Source organism: Delphinus delphis, chromosome 9 (assembly GCF_949987515.2).
Source record: "Delphinus delphis chromosome 9, mDelDel1.2, whole genome shotgun sequence".
Taxonomy (NCBI): Eukaryota; Metazoa; Chordata; class Mammalia; order Artiodactyla; family Delphinidae; genus Delphinus; species Delphinus delphis.
Genome location: NC_082691.1, coordinates 17944570 through 17964875, shown reverse-complemented (window position 1 = coordinate 17964875; position 20306 = coordinate 17944570). Strand labels below are relative to the sequence as shown.

General features: G+C 39.7%; 1 protein-coding gene across 1 annotated transcript in view; it reads left to right on the top strand.

Moving 5' to 3' along the window:
• The window catches only part of PRKAR2B (protein kinase cAMP-dependent type II regulatory subunit beta), a 111129-nt gene that overhangs the window by 50289 nt on the left and 40534 nt on the right, over positions 1-20306 (top strand). Inside the window, exon 3 of the mRNA XM_060020261.1 lies at positions 19141-19193. Coding sequence (XP_059876244.1) covers positions 19141-19193 — 53 coding nt within the window. The remainder of the gene's footprint in view (positions 1-19140; positions 19194-20306) is intronic.

Here is a 20306-nt window from a genome sequence, read left to right as displayed (position 1 = left end):
CTGGAAGTTGTCTCGTTTTCCTGTCAGGGGTCTGCTAGGACACAGGGCTTGGAAACCCTGACCTCCCCAGGGAGTAATTTTATCTGCCCTATTTTGGGTTATTAGGATCCTGTCCGCTAGCTGATTCCTAGGTTAGAATGGCTGCCCTGAAGAAGCCCTCTGTGTTTGTGGAAGGCAGCTTCTCCCATGGCTCGTGAACTTCCTTTCCAGCCTAAGGGGACATCTGCAGTGTGCTCAGTACCTTTGTGAATCAGAGACAGTTGATGAGCCCTGAGCTCTGGGTGTGAGGGACGCTCCTGTCACTTGTTTCACCACCTGCCTGTATGACTACAGGTGACCCATTTGGATTTGTCTTTTTCTGTTGAGAAACAGTACCGTTTCATGATAGAATAATGCTTTACACGCAGAGTGACAGTAAATAACAATACCAGACAAATGTCGCTTCTCTTTAGAAGAATGGAACTATTATCAGAAATATCAATTCATCTGGCTACTAATGGAAAACGCCTCAAAGAAGAAATAATACTTTACATTTATGCAAGTTTTTCTAAGAGATAAAATGGGAGGCTAAAGGTCACTGTAATTTTCCTTTCACAAACTTTTTTTATGTTATTTTCTTCTGAACATTAAGAGCAGCCAACCACCTGGCTCCTTCGTATTTTGCAGTTATTGAATTTTTAAATCAGATTGGATTTTTTTTTCTAGACTTGCAAGGGTTTGTAGTTTGTGAGAGAACTGCTTTTTTTGTGCAAAAAAATGTTTGTTTTTGGAATGTTTATACTCTGATAACTGTAGAAGAGATGGCTTTGTATCTGGTTGGTTGTGCTGTCCCTTCAGTTAAGTTAAAAAGCATTGACCATTAACTCACTATTTGCAAGACACTGTTCAGTGAGATTGCTAAAGTTGTGTAGGATTTAGCTTGTGCCCAAGCCTTTGGAAGAGCTGACCTTGTACCCATGACTGCCCTACCAGACAGCTGTAGGACGGCACAGCAGAGCTGGGTTATGGTGCCACCGCTCTGATTCCATAGTACACACTCTACAGGGAGCTTGTGCACAAAGGAACAGAGGGACAGTCCACTCAGTGAGTTTGTGCCCTCAGTGGGTGAGGCGGAGATGGGCGTCTCCCCTTCTTGCTGGCTTGCTCAGTTCCTGTATGCCTCTCAGAGTAAGAGCACCTCTAGGGTTCAAAGGAATCCATTTTCCACACAACATGGCTTCTTAATGTAAGCCAGCAACAACTGCTGCTGCTCAACAGAAAAAGAAGCAATCTGTTTTAATGCTGGAGAGAAAACGCATTGCTGTGGACTTAGAACTATATGGCCATCTTCAGCAATGGCTTCCTGTGGCATTTTCAAGAATAACATTGACTGTTGGAGATTTTGCCTCATATATTGTTTGGAATTTAGCCCCCCACATGATTCCACTGAAATGAAGATACAGATAAGGTGCATTCTGTGTTCCCACCTAGAAGGGAACCTTTAATTCTAACTTTCGTGCTTGGGGAAAGTGTCAGGGAGGATGTGGCATTTGTGCAGAGCTTTGAGGAGAGAGTAGGATTTTGATAGGTGGGAATGGGGAGTGGAAGGGATACATTTCCAGTGGGGAAACCATGTGAAATAATGTGTTGAGATAATAGTGAATAGTCTAATAAGGTTAGAAATATTTGGGCTTTATTATAGTAGGAGGAAAGTCTTGAAAAATAGGTTAGAATCAGATCATGGTTTGGGGAGGGGTCCTTGAAAGACTTGGTAAGAATTTGGGCTTTATTCTGTATGTTGTGGGAAGCATTAAACATTTTGGTCAGAGATATCATGCCCAAGAATGGTCAAGATGGATTCCTGATGTTTCAAAATAAGTCCATATTGTCCCCCCCGACCCCTTTCACCTCAGTTATTACCCAGGAACAAACTGAGGAGAGGTGATCTCTTCTTGGGGATAGTCACATGGAACGATCAGACTGCCTTACTCAGGTGTGTGAAGTAGGAGTGGAAGCAGGAAGGGTTAGACTGTCAGCTCGCTGTTCTGTTATTGACATATGTATTATATATGTTACAAACCCAACCAGTTTGGTGTTATAATTATTGCTTTATGCAATCCTGTCTTTTAAAGTAAAAATTAAGAGAAAAAAGAGCAAATGTGTGCATTTATACAGTCTTTTATATTTACTCAAATGTTTATCTTTCCTGGTGCTCTTCGTTTCTTCCTGCTGATTTGAGTTAGCCTCTGGTGTCATTTCCTTTCAGCCTAAAGGGCATCCCTTTAATATTTCTTATAGGGCACATCTGCTAGCAACACATTTTCTTAGTCTTTGTTTATCTGAGAATGAATTCATTTCACCTTCATTTTTAAAGGATAGTTTTGCTGGATACAGAATTCTTCTGAGAATCTTTTTCTTTCAGCAATTTGAATATGTCATCAGTGCCTTCTGATCTCCATTGTTTCTGATAAGGTAACCATTAATTATTTTATTTTTCCCTTATATATGATAAATCTTTTTTTAGCTGTTTTGAAGATTTTGTTTTTGACTTTTAACAGTTTAACTAAAATGTGCCTAGGTATGAATTCGTTTGTGCTTATTTTAGGCTATGGTTCATTGAGCATCTTGGGTCTGTAAGTTAACAGTTTTCATAAAGTTTGAGAGTTTTTTGGCCATAATTCTTTCCTGTTTTTCCTACGTCTTTCTTTTTGTGGAACTGCCATTATGTGCAGGTTAGTATGCTTGATGTTATCTTACAGGTCTCTGAGGCTTTCTTCATTTTTATTCATTCTTTTTAATCTGTTCTTTAGATTGAATTATTTCTGTTGATCTTTCTTCACGTTTCTTGATTCTTTTTTCTGCCAGCTCAAACATGGTGAACCCATCTAGTGAGTTTTCCCATCTCAGTTATTGTGCTTTTCTATTTCAGAATTTCATTTGTTTCTTTATCATAATTTCTACCTCTTTAGTGAGATTCTTTGTTGAGTTATTGTCATCATACTTTAATTTTTAAACATGGCTTCCTTTAGTTCCAAAGCATTATGGTTTGCTTTGAGGTCTTTGTCTGAGAAGGCCAACAGCTGGGCCCAGTCAGAGACAATATCTATTGACTGCCTATTTTCCTGAGTATGGAACACACTTTCGTGTTTCTTTGCATGCCTTACAAGTTTGCTGAGAGCTGGCATTTTAGATTATATTTTGTAGCAATTCTAAATTCTGATTTACTCCATCTCAGGCTTGTTTCTGCTGGTTTTTTTGTTTAGCAGCTTTGCTGGGCTAAATCTATGGACTCTGTCTCCACCATGGTATGTAGATGCTAACGTCTCTGCTTTTTAAATAAATTTTATTTACTTATTTATTTATTTTTGGCTGCGTTGGGTCTTCGTTGCTGCGCGCCGGTTTTCTCTAGGTGCGGCAAGCGGGGGCTATTCTTCATTGTGGTGCATGGACTTCTCATTGCAGTGGCTTCTCTTGTTGCGGAGCACGGGCTCTAGGCGCGCGGGCTTCAGTAGTTGTGGCTCGTGGGCTCTAGAGCGCAGGCTCAGTAGTTGTGGCGCACGGGCTGAGTTACTCCACGGCATGTGGGATCTTCCCGGACCAGGGATTGAACCCATGTCCCCTGCATTGGCAGGTGGGTTCTTAACTGCTGCGCCACCAGGGAAGTCCCTTAAATTTTTTAATTAAAAAAATTTTAACCCTGGCTCTCCAGGGTTAGCCCCTGTGTCTGCATGGCTTAGTGGTCAGTCCATGATTGGTTAGAAGTTATAGTCAAATGCCTTTAGCTGAAGGATCTCTGTGTGAGTTGGGGAGCATGTTCAAATTTCAGGTAGCATTTTTTCCCCTCTGACAGCCATCAATCTGTTCTCTTTGTCTGTGAGTTGGATTATTTTGTTTGTTTGTTTAAAGATTCTCTACATGTGAGATCATACAGCATTTGTCTTTCTTTGCCTTATTTCACTTAGCATAATGGTCTCAAGGTCCATCCATGTTGTTGCAAATGGCAAGATTTCCTTCTTTGATGCTGAATAGTATTCCATTGTATGTAAATACCACATTGGCTTTATCCATATTCACCCGTGGATGGACATTTAGGTTGCTGCCACGTCTTGGCTATTATAAATAATCAAGACAGTGATTTTGTTTTCTTCAGATAAATACCCAGAAGTGGAATTGCTGGATTGTATGGTAGTTCTATTTTTAATTTTTTGAGAAACTTCCATACTGTTTTCCGTAGTGCTTGCACCAATTTAATAATGCAGAACGGTTCCGTTTTCTCCACATTCTCACCATAGCTTGTTATTTCTTGTCCTTTTGATAATTAATAGCCATTCAGACAGATGTGAAGTGACATCTCATTGTGGTTTTGATTTGCATTTCCCTGGTGCTTAGTGATGTTGAGCATCTTTTCATGTACCTGTTGGCCATTTGTATGCCTTCTTTGGAAAAATGTCTCTTTGGATCCTATGCCCATATTTTAATTGGATTGTTTGGGGTTTTTTCTCTTGAATTGTTTGGGGTTTTTTCTCTTGAATTGTTTCAGGTAGTTTTAAAGTGTATCCTAACATCTGACTGCCATCTCTGTGTTCCCTGCATGTGCTACAGTCTCATGTACAGCCGGGGATATTTGGATAGCTTGGGCCCTGTCTGGTTTCTCCTGTGTGCCCACACAGCCTTCCATTGGGCCCTGGTTGCTTGGAGAGCTTTTGAAGCTCTTCTGTGGTTGTCTCATTTTTAAAAATTTCTGGTTAGTCTGTTAGTGTGATGTTTGCTGCAGCCAGGACCACAACCTCCAGCTACGTAACCTGATAGCCTTGCTGTTTGTCTGCCACCGTGATCACCATTGCCAACTGTGTTGCTGGGCGTGGAGTTTTTTGCACTTTACTCTTAAGTTAGCCTTCTCCAGCGGCAAAGCTGGTGAAACTATGCTGCTGACCATCCTGGGGCTGGGACATTTGGGGTAGCAGTCCTAAGCAGCAATGCCATAGCCTCCCTGTGAAATAATGGAAAAAATGTATACCAGTCTCTGTCCGCAGTTCCTGGTACAGGGCTCCTAAAACCCTTGTGATTTTCTAAGAGCGGTAGAAGCCTCTTTTGTCCTAATGTTTGGTCTTTGATCCTTGTTCCTAACACAGAGCTCCCAAATCCTTTGAAATTTCCTGGGTGATAGGAATGACTTTGTTCTAATGAGGAGACTTCTGGTGGGCTTGGGGTTAGCTTCAGGATGGGGGCTGGTCACCAGGAAGACCAAGCCGTGATTAGAAGCTTGGGACTTTCAGCCCTACCTGCCATTCTCTGGGAAAGGGAGAGGGGCTGGAGATTGCATTAATCATCATCAATCATGTGATGATGATCAGGCTATGTGAGGAAGCCTCCATAAGAATCCCCAAAGTACAGGGTTCAGTGAGCACATCTACATGCTGGGAGGGTGATGCACCCCAACTCCACGGGGACAGAAGCTCCTGCACTCGGGGCCCTTCCAGCCCGTGTCCTATGTATCTCTTCATCTGACTGTTCATCTGTACCCTTTATCATATCCTTTATTATATAATAAACTGGTTAACATGTTCCCCTGAGTTTTGTGAGCTGTTCTTGCAAATGATCAAATCCAAGGAGGGGACCTTGGAGACCTAAAATATATAGCCACGTTGGACATAAGTTGTGGGTAACCTGGGGACCTACTACTTGTGATTGGCATCTCAAGTTGGGGGGGGTCTTGTGGAACTAAACCCTTGACTTGTGGGATCTGATGCTAACTCCAGGTAGATAGTGTCAGAACTGAATGCAATTGTGGACATCGGCTATTGAAGAAGGATTGGTCAACGTGGGAATCAGCTCTCTCTCACGTGTGGTGTCAGAAGTGTTGTGAATGTGGTAGTAGCTGGGAGTAAAGGAAGAGCGCAGGAGTGTTTTTACAGTCCCGCTGTTCTAACTTGAGGTTCAGTAGTTTTTCATGAATAAATGCTTTTCAATTTGTATGCCTTCGGTTGATTTCCAGAGTCCTGAAATGTTTTTGTTTTACTTTTTTTGTGAAAATTGTATTTTGTTTTATCACGGATTTTGGGGTGAGGAGTTGCCATACTCCTCACTCCGCTGTTCTGAACACCTGAAGATGATTTTCTAGTATTCAAGATGTAGAGGAAGCCATATTATTAGAAGATTAAGGTAGACATCAAGTCAGTATTTTTATTTTATGTGAAAAGTTCTGTTAGAAAGAGTTCAGTTTTACAATAATATCCTTAATGAGATTTTTTTTTCCTAACTACTTTCTGATAAGTTTTTGTACCTTGATTCTGCCAATTGAAGAAGCTATATGTTTTTAGGAAGTATTAAATTATAAAAGTAATTTTGAAAAAGGATTAGATGCATTTAAAAGAAAGATTTTTAGCAAGGTAACATTTATTATGTTTTTAAGAAGCCCTTTTATGTTTGAGATATGAATGTTTCAAAGAGTTTTACAATCATCCCTTTTTGGAAAAAAAAAAACCCTTCTGATTATAAACACAGCACATTGAAAAAGAGGAAAACCTAGGAAGGCACAAATAGGAGAATTAGAATCATCACAATCACACCTTGAAGAAAAAAACCACCATATGCACTCTGGTATCTCCTCTGCAGACTTCATGCATACTGTCTGTGGGCTCAGGTCATTTATCTGTCTTGAAACCTGTTTTTTTAAACAAACAAACAAACAAAAAAACGACCTAATTCAGATTTGGTGAACACCTTCCTATGTTATTAGATATTTTTGTAAAACACAGTCTTTAAATGGATGTAGAGTATATCAGGAGTATGTATGGATATCTATCATAATTCATTTGTTTATCGTTGGGAATTTACATTTCTTCTGTTTTCAGCTGTCAGGATGTCTTCAGATTAGATTACTTGCAGAGCACTTGCTGAATTGAGCACGAACATTTTCAAGGCTTTTAATAACTATTTTCAGACTGACCCCTCCATCTCCACCCCACCCCCTGCTTAGAGTTTCACAGCAGCATATGAAAAAGTTCACTCTAAGCTGTGCACCCTCTCCAAAATGAAATTTGGGTAAAATCATGTCATTTTGCTAATTTATTAGATTTTAAATGCTTAATTGCTATTTTGTTTCTGTATCTCCTATCTTATCTTTATATCATTTTTTAAATTAAAAATTCTTTTAAATTCATTATCATTCATTGCCTCACAAATCTTGACTTTTTTTTTGAAGTTTTCCTTTAAAAAATTAGAAATGGATTTTTTCTTTGCTCAGAGAAGAAAATCCTACTAAGCTGCTTATTAGGATTAATTTCTTTTGACTTTAAATAATGAATAAGCTAGACTGACTTGCTTTTACTTGTATATATATATTATATATTATAAGTGTTTGGATGTTAGTATGCATTGTCTTGTTACGGTTAGATGATATTTTTCTAAAATAGCATCCAAATTCTTACTAGACTTCTGATAATCACATAGAGAGACTTAACTGAAAGATATTCCTGTAATGCTTACATTTAGTTTTATTACTAAATCTGGAAGCTGGGAATTGACTAAACTATTTTCCTGTAACTCTGGCTATATTTAAATCCAAATATCACATCCAAGAATCATCTTGACAAATGATACTGGTTCTGAAAGTTTATTAATAAATTAGAAGAATCTGTAGTTTTTCTGTTCCTGTAATCCTCTCATAGGCATGTTAGGCAGTGTTAGTCTCAAACAGTAAACAAAATTATTTTCAAGCTTTAAGTAGCTCTGCTGTGTCAGAAGGACAAAATTCTATTTTGATAAATATATCATTCATTATCAGCTAGAACTTGTATTCATATTACTTTAATGTGATTCAAGGTCTCAGACCAATGCCAAGAGGTGATCACATTATCTGAACAATAGAGCATTTGCACAAACTCTTAGGAAACTGTTTGCTGGCCTTTTAATCAAAGAATTAGAAATCTTTTTTGATTTCTCCTTGGCTATTAATTTCTGAAAACCCACACTATGCATCAAATATAATTCTCAGAAGTTTTTCAGCAAAGCATAACTATAATTTCTATTATACCACTGTCCTCTAGTACAAACAGATCCACTTGCTGTCTGCCACTTAATAGTTCTGGAGAATATCTTTGAGGAATTGTAGTGACTAATAGCAAGCACATACAAGGGCTTTGAAGTATTAATGGTTATCAAAATATGTTCTCAGACTTATTCTTAAGTCCCTTTTATTGCATCTATTTGTCTTACTCTTGGTCATTTGTAAGTTTTTATACTTTTACTTAAAGAACATTTGTTTGGAATATATGATCTGGAAAATACCCAGAAATTGGGTCCTTTGATTACATGCACTTGACCTTTCTTGGATCTTTATATTGTTCATTTTCTTAAATCCTTACTGATGGAAGGAATGTCAGTAGCTACAGGGGGACCATTGTTCCATGTGAGAGGGAGTGAGGGCACATATGGTGTTTCCTCCATTCTCTGAATCCCACAGGCTACTCATAGCCTATGAACAGTGGTATTCTGTAGAGTATTTGAGCCTATCCTATTCTGGATTCCTCCTCACAGAAACACTTCATGTTGATTGACATGCTTCTTTTTATAAACCTGTTGAACTCTTTGTCCTCTTAATTGTGCCATACTCCTTATAAACGAGTTAATTATTAAAAGAGGTGATGGGGCTTCCCTGGTGGCGCAGTGGTTGAGAGTCCGCCTGCCGATGCAGGGGACACGGGTTCGTGCCCCGGTCCGGGAGGATCCCACATGCCGTGGAGCGGCTGGGCCCGTGAGCCATGGCCGCTGAGCCTGCGCGTCCGGAGCCTGTGCTCCGCAGCGGGAGAGGCTGCAGCAGCGAGAGGCCCGTGTACCACAAAAAAAAAAAAAAAAAAAGAGGTGATGGATATTTTATAGACTGAATGTATACGGGTTGAACATGTGGTGGAAAGAAAATGGATTGGGGATAGATTCAATGATTGAGTCCATGTACTTCATAACTAAAGTTTTTCATTGATTTGGAACCCAAGTCTAGAATAAAAATTTACTTGCCATGTGTATATGGGTTGTGACATAGTTAGTCCTTTGATTTTCCTTGGGAGGCATTTTTGAAGAAAAATTTACACTTAAAAAAATAGTTTATATACAATATTATGTTAGTGTCAGGTTTACTACGTAATGATTTGATGTTTATATACATTATGAAATGATCACCAGGATAAGTCTAGTAATACCTGTCCGCATACAGAGTTCTTGCAATACTATTGACCATATTCCTTATGCTGTGTATTATATCCCTGTGACTTACTATATAACTGGAGGTTTGTACCTCTTAATCCCCTTCACTTATTTCATCCGCCCTAACACCTCCCTTCTGGCAACCACTTGTTTTGTTCTCTGTGTCTATTAGTCTGTTTTTGTTTTGGCTTGGTTTGGTTGTTTTGCTTCTTAGATTCTGCATGTAAGTCAAATCATGCAGTATTTGTCTTTATTTGTATGGCTTATCTCACTTAGCATAATACTGTCTAGATCCTTCCATGTTGTCACAAATGGCAATATTCCATTTTTTTATGGCTGTGTAATACTTCACTGTGTATATATAAATGTATGTATGTATATATTTATATATATACCATATCTTCTTTATCCATTTGTCTATCGATGGACATTTAGGTTGCTTCCCACATGTTTTTTAAAAAACAGATTAAAGAATGTTTTGGTTTCTGTAGCTTTAATAATAGGAAAATAGCAAGTGATGGGCAAATTCTCATTTGTTTGAAGCTCTCTGTTGCTGCTTATTTATGTATCTTAGTGACACTGATCCAGTAGTGTCCTGAACATGGTGGTTTACTTGTGAGGTATGAATGGTTCTTGATAAATATAACTAAATCACTTTGCTGTACACCTGAAACTAACACAACATTGTAAATCAACTGTATTCCAATATAAAATAAAAAAAAAAATTTTATAGAGAACCAGAAGATGGTTTTGAGGGGCTGATTCTTAAAGCCCCATTGATAACCTTGGGGAGAGGTAAAACCAGCTAGATTAAGTGGAAGCTGTATTTCTTTCATTTCACCAAGACAGGATTATACAGTTAAGTAGCTTTGCTAAAATCTTTAAAATTTTTCTGACATGAACATAACTGATTTGGGAATTAAATATTCGCTTAAGTACTATTTAATGAAGCCTGCTAACATTCCTGCAAGATAAGTTCAGGATGTGTTTATATTGCTCTTTTTGTATTATAGCTGAAATATAGGCAGTAACATAGTAGATTATAATGAGTTTTTAAAAATTTATTTATTTTATTTTTGGCTGCATTGGGTCTTCATTGCTGCACGTGGGCTTCCTCTAGTTGCAGCAAGTGGGGGCTACTCTTCGTTGGGGTACTCAGGCTTCTCATTGAGGTAGCTTCTCTTGTTGCAGAGCATGGGCTCTAGGCACGTGGGCTTCAGTAGTTGTGGCTCGTGGGCTCTAGAGCACAGGCTCAGTAGTTGTGGCGCACTGGCTTAGTTGCTCTGCGGCATGTGGGATCTTCCCAGACCAGGGATTGAACCCGTGTCCCCTGTGTTGGCAGGCGGGTTCTTAACCACTGCGCCACCAAGGAAGCCCCTATAATGACTTTTAATGTTTTGATGCAGGAGATAGTAAAATGTTAAGTTATATATTGAATAACTGAATAGTAAATTAATATTTGAATGGCAGTTTTAAGGAAATGGTAATGATTCTGCTCAGAGTTTATGAGGCTTACTCTGTAGATTATTTATTTATTTATTTATTTATTTATGGCTGAGTTGGGTCTTTGTTGCTGTGCACAGGCTTTCTCTAGTTGCGGCGAGCGGGTGCTACTCTTCGTTGCGGTGCGCGGGCTTCTCGTTGCAGTGGCCTCTCTTGTTGCGGAGCACGGGCTCTAGGCGCGCAGGCTCCAGTAGTTGTGGCTCGCAGGCTCTAGAGCGCAGGCTCAGTAGTTGTGGGTCATGGGCTCTAGAGCACAGGCTCAGTAGTTGTGGCACACAGGTTTAGTTGCTCTGCGGCATGTGGGATCTTCCCGAACCAGGGCTTGAACCCACGTCCCTTGCATTGGCAAGCGGGTTCTTAACCACTGCGCCACCCTTACCCTGTAGATTTTTAAATTAAGTTTTTTCACTGTTTGTAAGTAAACTGTAAGGTTGATTTCAATACTCTCTCTCTCCCTCCCCTTCTAAGCCCCTAATAGAGAGAGAAGGAGGGAGAGGAATCCTTGGGTTTAGGGCCATCAGATGGTGTTCTTTCCTCTGGGCACATGGTAAGATCACACTTCCACGTCTCCGTGACATTAGGAAAGATCATGTCACTTGTCCTATGAAATGTGATGTACATTCCTTATTGGCAGAGGTGACATGCATCACTTCCACGCTGAAGCTTTGGGAGCAGAGGGGAGGAAAAATTCTCCAGTACCCTCTTTGGGTCTCTGGCTGGGCTTAACAATTAAACTGACAAGATTAAGAGAAGAAAAGCATACACATTTTATTGAAGTTTTACATATACACGGGAGCCTTCACGAGAAAATGAAGACCCAAAGAAGTGACCAGAGCAGGAGGCTTTTACACCTTTTAGACAAAAAAACTGTAAATTTGTGAATAGTTGACAAGACAAAGGATTTGGGCTGTGGATAATTAAATGGTGAAGGAGTAACAAGGTTTGTTTATACAGCGTTCTCTGCCCTGGTGATAAGAATGTCTCCCTTCCTCCTGGTACAGGGAGAGGGTATCTTTCACATGGGAGGTTTATCTCCTACTTTCAGAGAAGAAAGGCAGGGGAAGGGGATGAAGGTCAGAGTGACCTCCCTGCTTCTGACATTTTCTCAAACTCCCTCAGCCTAAGATAGTATGCCAGTGTGCCATGTTTTGGGGTACCATGTTTTGGGGTGCTGTGTCTTGAGCCCCATCAGGAGCCAGTGAGTAATTTGCCACTGTCTTGGGGACTGGTGACATTCTAAATGGTGGCAGCTCTGTCAGCCTGCATCCCTCTGTAAAGAACACATGGGGCAGAGTACCCACTGTCCTGAGATGGACATATAGTGTAGGCAAGATGTAAACTTCTGTTGTTTTCACGACGATTTGGGGATGCTTGTTACTGTAGCATAAGCCAGTCTACCCTGACAGATGCAGTTTCCATAGGTCTAAGGGGCAGTGAAGAGATATTAAAATAACTATTCATTTCTTCAGCCATTTTTGTTAACATTTACTGTGTCCCATTCACTCTTCCAAGTGCTAGAAATACAGCAGTGAACAAAACGATCTCCTCTTTTCTCAGGACATTTCTTCCCATTCTTCATTAACTATTTAGGGAGTCTGTTTTTCTGCAAAGCCTTGTTCTCTGAGCAGCAGGTCACCCCTTTCTCTTCTGTGCTCCTACATACTTTGTACGCACCTCCATCGTGGTACTAATGTTATTGCGGTTATTCTATTTCTATTTTCTTGTTTTCTAGTCTGTGATCACCTAGAGAACAAATGGTTTATACGTGGTACATAGTTCTATATAATATTTGTCAACAAGTACCTACTGTATAGCACAGGGAACTATACTCAATATCTTATAATAACTATAATGGAAAAGAATCTAAGAAAAGACACATGTATGTATAACTGAATCACTTTGCTGTATACCTGAAACTAACACAATATTATAAATCAACTATATTTCAATAAAAATTAAAAAAATAAAGTGATAAAAAATACATAGATGTAACAACTTACATAGTATAATACAGAGTGATAATATAGGTACTTTGCATCGTTCTTTTTTGCATCACCTCCCACATTTCAAAAACTATTTTTTTGCATGAATAAATCAGATTTCCTGTGGGTCCTTTCGCTTGAATGTGATTTGGGATCTAAATGTGAACTTCTGTATTTTGACATATTGTCCAAATGCTTTTGCTTTGTGAATTACACTCTAAGGTGATCACTGATATGTCACAGCGGATAGGTACCAAGTTACCTGGGCAAAAATGTGAGTGAAGCGGGGAGGGGGAAAGTTTATGGCTTGTCCTTGTGCCTCTTCCCTTTACTTACTTATAACTAGAAGACCTGTATACCCGTGTTGCGCAATCTTATTTGTATCGTTTCGTCTACCCCAAGTCTTCTTAGACTTTTTCTCCCTAACTGCCACACCCCCCATGAGACTTTAATACAACAGATATACTATGTATCTGGTTAAGAATTGCATGTATATCTGTGTTTTACATTGAAAAAAAAGGGTTGTTGTTTTTTTTGCCCCTTCCTCCAGCTAATCTTCTTGTTGGAAAATGCATTCCTTAAACTAGTATTTGTAAAAGGTACATTTATTTCCCTTTGTAGGAGGACATTTCCACTTCAATAAGCTAAGTTTAACCATATTGAATCAGAACTCTGTTGTCTAATACACCTGTGCTTTTATAATAGCTTTATTTTAATCTGATTATCATTTAAATAAGTGTGCTGGAATCTTAGTGTATTGAGAACATTGGGAAAGTAAATTTCATATATTTTGTAGAAGTCCATTTTTCCCTAGGTTTTAGGCCTCTAAACCATGCAATCTTTCTGTACAGGCCACATTTGCTTTTGATTCCTTCAGCAAATATTTATTGAAGGTATACTGTGTGCAAGGCTCCGTGCCAGGTGCTGAGGCCCAGTGACTCATGGGGCTCGGTCTGCTTCCTTTATTCTTTGTTAGCTTTGTCAGAGCGCACAGGGTTATGTAAACTTGTCCAGGTCACAGTTGTTTGGACTGTACTGATTTTTATACATTCCTGACAAAGTATAGTGGGCACTTGGTGAAAAACCCTGGGAGTTGGTGTAATCCCTTGTGCGGTATAATAAGAGGGCTAACTTGGTCTTTGTCCCAGCGCCTGGCACAGAGCTTCCAAAACCCTGGGGACCTCCTGAGTTTCTTTGGTGTGCTAACCAGTGATTCTTGGCTCAGGGGCTCCTGGATAACTTCAGAATGGGGGCTGGTCCCGGAAAGACCAAACATTGATTGGAAGCTTGGAGCTTTCAGCCCAACCTCGGAGAAGGGGAGAGAAGGGGAGATGGGTTTAATCACCAAAGGCCAATGATTTACCACTTGGTGCCCATGTAATAAAACCTCCATAGAAACCTCTAAATGACAGGGTGCAGAGAGCTTGCACAATGGGGAGCACATCAAAGAGCTGGGAGAGTGGCACACCCAGAAAGGGCGTTGACCCCCTCCCACTATACCTTGCTCTGTGCCTCTCATCCATTTGGCTGTACTTGAGTTGTATCCTTTATAATAAACCAGTAAGAGTAAGGAAAGCACTTCCTGAGTTCTGTGAGTCATTCTAGTGAATTATCAAACCTGAGGAGGGTGTCGTGGGAACCCCCAGTTTACCGCTGGTCGGTCAGAAGTATGGGTAGCTTGGGAATTGTGACTGGTGTCTGAAGTGGGGGCACTGTTGTGGGACTGAGCCCTTTAACGTGTGGGATCTGATGCTAACGGCGGGTAGGTAGTGTCAGAATTGAATTGAATTGTTGGACATTCGGTTGGTGTCAGAGAGTTGGAGAAATGGTGTTGGAAAAGACAACGTGTATTTGGCACCAGGAGGAAAAAAACCCTTGTCCCTTGTCTACAGTTGTCTGGCTGCACCAGTGCACATTACACTGTCTGCAATGTGGGAAACTACTTAAATTCTTGGAGCATTCTAGATGACTAATGTATTATCGAAATACATATATGCACAACATGACAGGAAAAACTCAATGTAGGGTTCACATAAAGAAAAAGCCTCTGCTCTTCATTACTGTGTAATTGCCAAACAAAGAATGGAATATATAGCTTCAGCTCAATTTCAGATTGCCCAGGAGGGAGGGGGTGCAATTCAGAAAAACATTCGAGGCAGCTCAGGTTACCTGGAGGCTTTGGTTTGAGGGTCCATCTAGACATGGTCTTTCATCCATTCATTCCTTGTATAGATATTTACTGAACTCCTAATCTCTGTGCTTGGCCCCTTGGTGAACAAGACAAAAGGTCCTCATTTTCACTCAGCCTCTCTGTCCCCATTGTTTTGGACATATGGTGTAGGATATTTTAACAAAAAAGAACAACTTTTTATTCATTCATTCATTCATTCTACGTGTGTTTGTTTGAGAGTGTATAATACAGGTAGACTACTGGGAGATGTTTAAAAGAGACATTGCGTTTGCCTTCAAGGACTGTCAAGCTTATTTGTTCATCAATCAGTCATTCATTCAAAAAAATGCATTGAGCCAGGCACTGTGCCAGGTCAGTGCCAGGGAAATATAGAAATGAACAAAGCACACAGTCAGTCCCTGACGGGCTGCAGTTCCAGCCAGAAGGGGCAACAGGTGGTAATGTCTTTGGTAGAGTGAAGTGTGGTAGGTGATGGTAATGAGCTGTGCCCACACTCTAGGAACAGTGCAAAGGGAGCACAGCAGTGGGGTATCCTGAGTTAGCCCTGTGTAGGTGAGAGGTCAACAGGTGACTCTTAATCTGACTTTTTAGTTGGGGCTGGAGAGAAGGGATGGCTTGGAGAGGAGGAGACTGTGTCAGTGAAGATAAGGAGGTATGAGCCACCATGGCTGTGCACAAAACTGCAGGTGCTGTATTTTGATTTGGGTGTAGGAGGTGGCAGTAGGTGAATTTTAATATAGTGAAACAATTGCACATCAGTGCCAAGAACTAAACCTAGTAATATTGGCACAATAAATGGTTCAATGAAATGGATAGCCCAGAAATAAACATGTGATAAGGTAGGCATCACAGATCAGAAGGGTGTTAAGTAATAAATAATACTGGGGCAATTGATAAGTTATTTAGAAAGAAAATAGATTCTTACTAGTGATGATTTTTCGTCAGCATTTAGGGGCTTGAAACTTAGAAATTAGAGGATTAAGATTTCATTCTGTGAATTAAAACTTAAGCTCAACACTAATGGATCAAGGCTCTATATAACAGGTTACCTCGAAGAACATAGTATCTTATCGACGCTATCACCTCACTGGACATATAGATCCTATGACAGTGGTTGACTTCACGGACCCCACCCTCACAAGGGCCTCTAATTTGGTTTAGTGTTCTGCTCTTGCCCTCTTAAAAATCTTAACTTTTGAAAACGGGCGTATGTTTTCATTTTGCACTGAGCCCTGCAAATTGTGTGTCAGTCCTGCCAGTGAGGTTGGTCAAACATGGAAACAGAAAGTTACGGAGCCAAGCTTTAGAGGTAGATGCTGTCCTGCTTTTAGGAAAGTTGCAGCAACACAGTTCAAGAGTCTGGGCCACAGGAGCAGGACCATGTGTACTGTGTATGGATGCCTTGGGCTGTCCCAGACTGACGCATTCAATAGTCAGTTTATTTGACAGACTCTCTCTTCCTCCCATCTCCTTCTCACCAAGGAACCTTTTACTTGTGATTTGGCTTCTCCTGTGGTCTTCCTGCAGGGACAGAGCTGGCTGGTCACGCTGACTCCATACTGATTCGGGAAGTTAGTTACTAAGCTGCCATTCTGGTGATACGCGTCAGTGAAGTTCTTTAATGGGAGCCTGTCCCGGGAAGACGGTCCCCTTCTGTTAGGTTTCTGAGGCGGAACGCTGATGTCCAGGCATTGAGCTGGTGAATTCACCAGAGCCGTCATGCACAGAACAGGGGTTAAGGACAAGGCCTTTGCATAAAAAGGAATGAGATTCTAACGCCTGCTACAACATGGATGAACCTGGAAGCCATCATGCTAAATGAAATAAGCCAGCCACAAAGGACAAATATTATATGATTCCACTTACGTGAGGTACCTAGAATAGTCAAATTCATAGAGTCTGAAAGAAGATTAGAGGTTACCAGGGGTGGGGGACAGGAGGAATGGGGAGTTGTTGCCTTATGGTTTCAGAGTTTTTGCTTAGGGTAACGAAAAAGTCTTGGATATAAATAGTGGTGGTGGTTATACAACATTGTGCATGTACTTAATACCACTGAATTGTATACTTAAAATGGCAAATTCTGTGTTATATATATTCTGCCACAGTTTTTAAAAGTTATAATGTGGTATACCAAAGCGCACTGAATGCACGCTTTTCATGGGCGAATTGTATGGCATGTGAATTATATCTCAATAAAGCCGCTTTCTAAAACATTAAGAAAAAGAAAAGAACAAGGCCTTTGGAGTCAGCCAGACAGCCCTAGGGTCAAGTCCTGTGGTGCTACAAGATGATGTACGATGTTGTGTGATGTTGGCCAAGATACGTAACTGTGCCCTGTTCTTTCATCTGCCAGGTGGTGATATGACACCTATCTTGGGGTCGTTGCGAGATTGAAGGGGAAAATGTACACCAGGTCAGGGTTTCTCAGCTTCAGCACTGTTGACATTCTGGACCAGGTCATTCTTTCTTGGGGAGAGGGGGGGAGGGAGCTGTACTGTGCGGGGCGGGGTGTCTAGCAGCATCCCTAGCCTCCCCCAGCAGCTTCCTCTTAACGTCCCACAACTGTGACAACCAAAATGTCTCCAGACATTGCCTAAATGTCATGCTGGGGGGCAGAATAGGCCCTGGTTAAGAAGCACTCACTGGCTTAGGTGTATAGAGCAATGCCTGGAGAAAAGAAAGCTACTGGCAGGTTTTGTAATAGTAATGACAGTCGTTGAGCTAAAGATGGCAGTACTCCTGAGACCATCCTGAGGCCCCTGGAAAGACATTTGTCAGCCTTTCACCTGTCCTCTGCTCTTACTTCTACATCCATGCCAGAGTCAAGTCCACACAGATTAAAGGGCAAATGTAAAAAGGTCTCCCTTTACAAACTGAAAGAAGAGAAGTGACAGATCTGTAGATTTGCAAATAAAGAAGATTTACAAATACCAAACTCAAAAGCAGTGGTACTTTTGTGATGTTTAAAATTGGGTTTAATCATATTGGGGAATTTTCTTCGCTGATGTCATTACATTAAAAACAAACAGCATGCATAATTGATCAGAAAAACAAAGACAAAAAAAAAATTGGTAATTATAGTTAAAAAGCAAACTGGAGGGAATTCCCTGGTCGTCCCCTGGTGAGGACTCCGTGCTTTCACTGTCATGGCCCTGGATCAATCCTTGGTCAGGTACCTAAGATCTTGAAAGGCACGTGGTGTGGCCAAAAAAAAAATCAAACTGGATAAAATGATTGTAAGAAATATGACAAAGTGGTATTGAGAAACTGGTATAAGTCAAAAAGAAAACCAAATACAAAAATAAATGCCTCAGACATAGGGACAAAAGAGGAAATACAGTCAGCTTACAATCATTTGAACATTGTTCAAATTCAGTAATACTTAAAAATTTAGATCTTTTTTTCATTTAAATTGGCAGAGAGTTTGAGCATTAATATCTAAGTCTGTGGTACCATTTAGAGGAGTCTCCTTACACATTGCTTATAGGACACTGGATGGGTATAATCCCATTGGGAGGAAACATGGTGATAAATATGCCTTAAAAGTTGTCATACCTTTTAGCCCCCAAAATAACATTTGGGAATAATTCCACAGCATAATCTGAAATGTAGACAAATGTTTATGCATGAAGATGTTTATTGCAAGGTTGTTTTAACAGAAGCCAGCTTCGTGTCTAGCATTAGGGGTGTGGTAAATTATAGCTTATGGTAACTAGTTAGCAATCCTTAAAACAATATTTACAAAATGTTTCTAATGACATACAGAATTCTTAAGTGTTAAATGAAACAGCAGGTTTTAAAATTGTGGATGCGGTATGAACTCAGCTCAGAATAAAGACTGGAAAGGAATATGCAAAATATTAATAGCATTTGTTCCTGGAAGATTGAGTTATGATAATTTATGAAAGTTACTCATAACTGCTTGATTAAATTGATCATTTCAAAGCAGACTTAGACTTTGTGTGTGTTCTTTCAGGTAATTTTTTGATCTTATGCATTTCTGTAGCTTGGAAATGAAGATGAAAGAGGTTAGCTATGTTTCTCTGAATAAGAGAAAGGAAGCAGTTATCAGTGTCTTAAAGTGCAGCTTTATATTTTAGTAAATTCCTTATAAATTGCAGTAGCAAACTGGCTTTGGGGGGTAGACTGCTTGCCCTGGATGAGGTGAATTAATGGTTTTTTACACCACAGCCCTCTTTTTGTTCACTAATTTTTCAAGATATATTTATTGTAGCATGTTTCTTGGTGAAGGAATCTTTAAAATGTCCATTTTTATTTTTATAGTATGTGCAGAAGCTTATAATCCTGATGAAGAAGAAGACGATGCTGAGTCCAGGGTATGTAATTTACTGAATGCGTTAATTTTAAATTATACTCCCGTATTGGATAAAGAAAATAATAATAGAAAAGATGTTAACAGGCATATAGGTTAACAGGGGGCATAATGGAATTATCTTGACTGTTTCTTTTCCTAGCCTTATCTCCTGATAGTTTACTTCTTCTTCATGTTCTGTATAATTACTTCAATCCAAAGCATCTCTCTCTTTGGATAAGAGGAAAGATGAACATAAAAACTCACTGAAGTTGTGGTTTTATTTCTCTTGCAAAAATATAGTCTGTGATGAAAAATGTTTTTAGCTATCTTTCCCAAAGTGATAATGTTATTTTTCTTAGACAAGTAAGTATTTCTAGGAAAGAAAAACGCTGGGAAAAGCCTTCTGCTCCTACTGTTTTATCACAACAGAAGCTTACTCTGAAACAACAACAAAAAATCACAGTAAAATTACATCTAAAATGTCAGTACAGCAGTTACTGTGTTTTAAAATCTGTGAGTCTGATAGTTTGCTCAGAAGCTGATTTCTTGGAGGTCTTGAAGTTTTCGCAAGACTTCGTCCAGTTTGGTTTGAAACAGTTTTTAAGCTGTGTCCTTTAGCTCCATTCTCCTATTATTTATTTAGTAGAAAGTAAACTCAATAGGAGATTACTGAGCCTGGAAATGGAAAGTAATCATGTACTTTTTTTTTTTTTTTTGAGTACATACTTTGCAAAAGTTTGTTTTCTTCTATTTGGCCTTAAATAAAAACAAAAATCTGTTTCTGTAGCTCTGAAAAATACTAAAGTAAGATTGAGTTTTAATATAGAAAAGCAGATACTGGATCCCTAAGTCATTACATCATTAAGCTCCCTGAAATATAAATAAAATCCAGTGGTAGAAAGATCAGGAGCTTTAAATGACACAGAAGATTTTGGAGAAAAATCCCATTTCACTCCTGTCCCCATGGGGATTCGCAGCACCAGACTTGCAGTGTTCATTTCTCAGTATATAACTTACATATTTTGATCAGGTCCATAAATTCCAGTCTGAAAATTATGTTGCCTTAGGATCACGGTATCGTCTCTAATGTGTAATGTGCTGTTACCCCTCCATGTAGTCTGAAAAACCCTCCCCT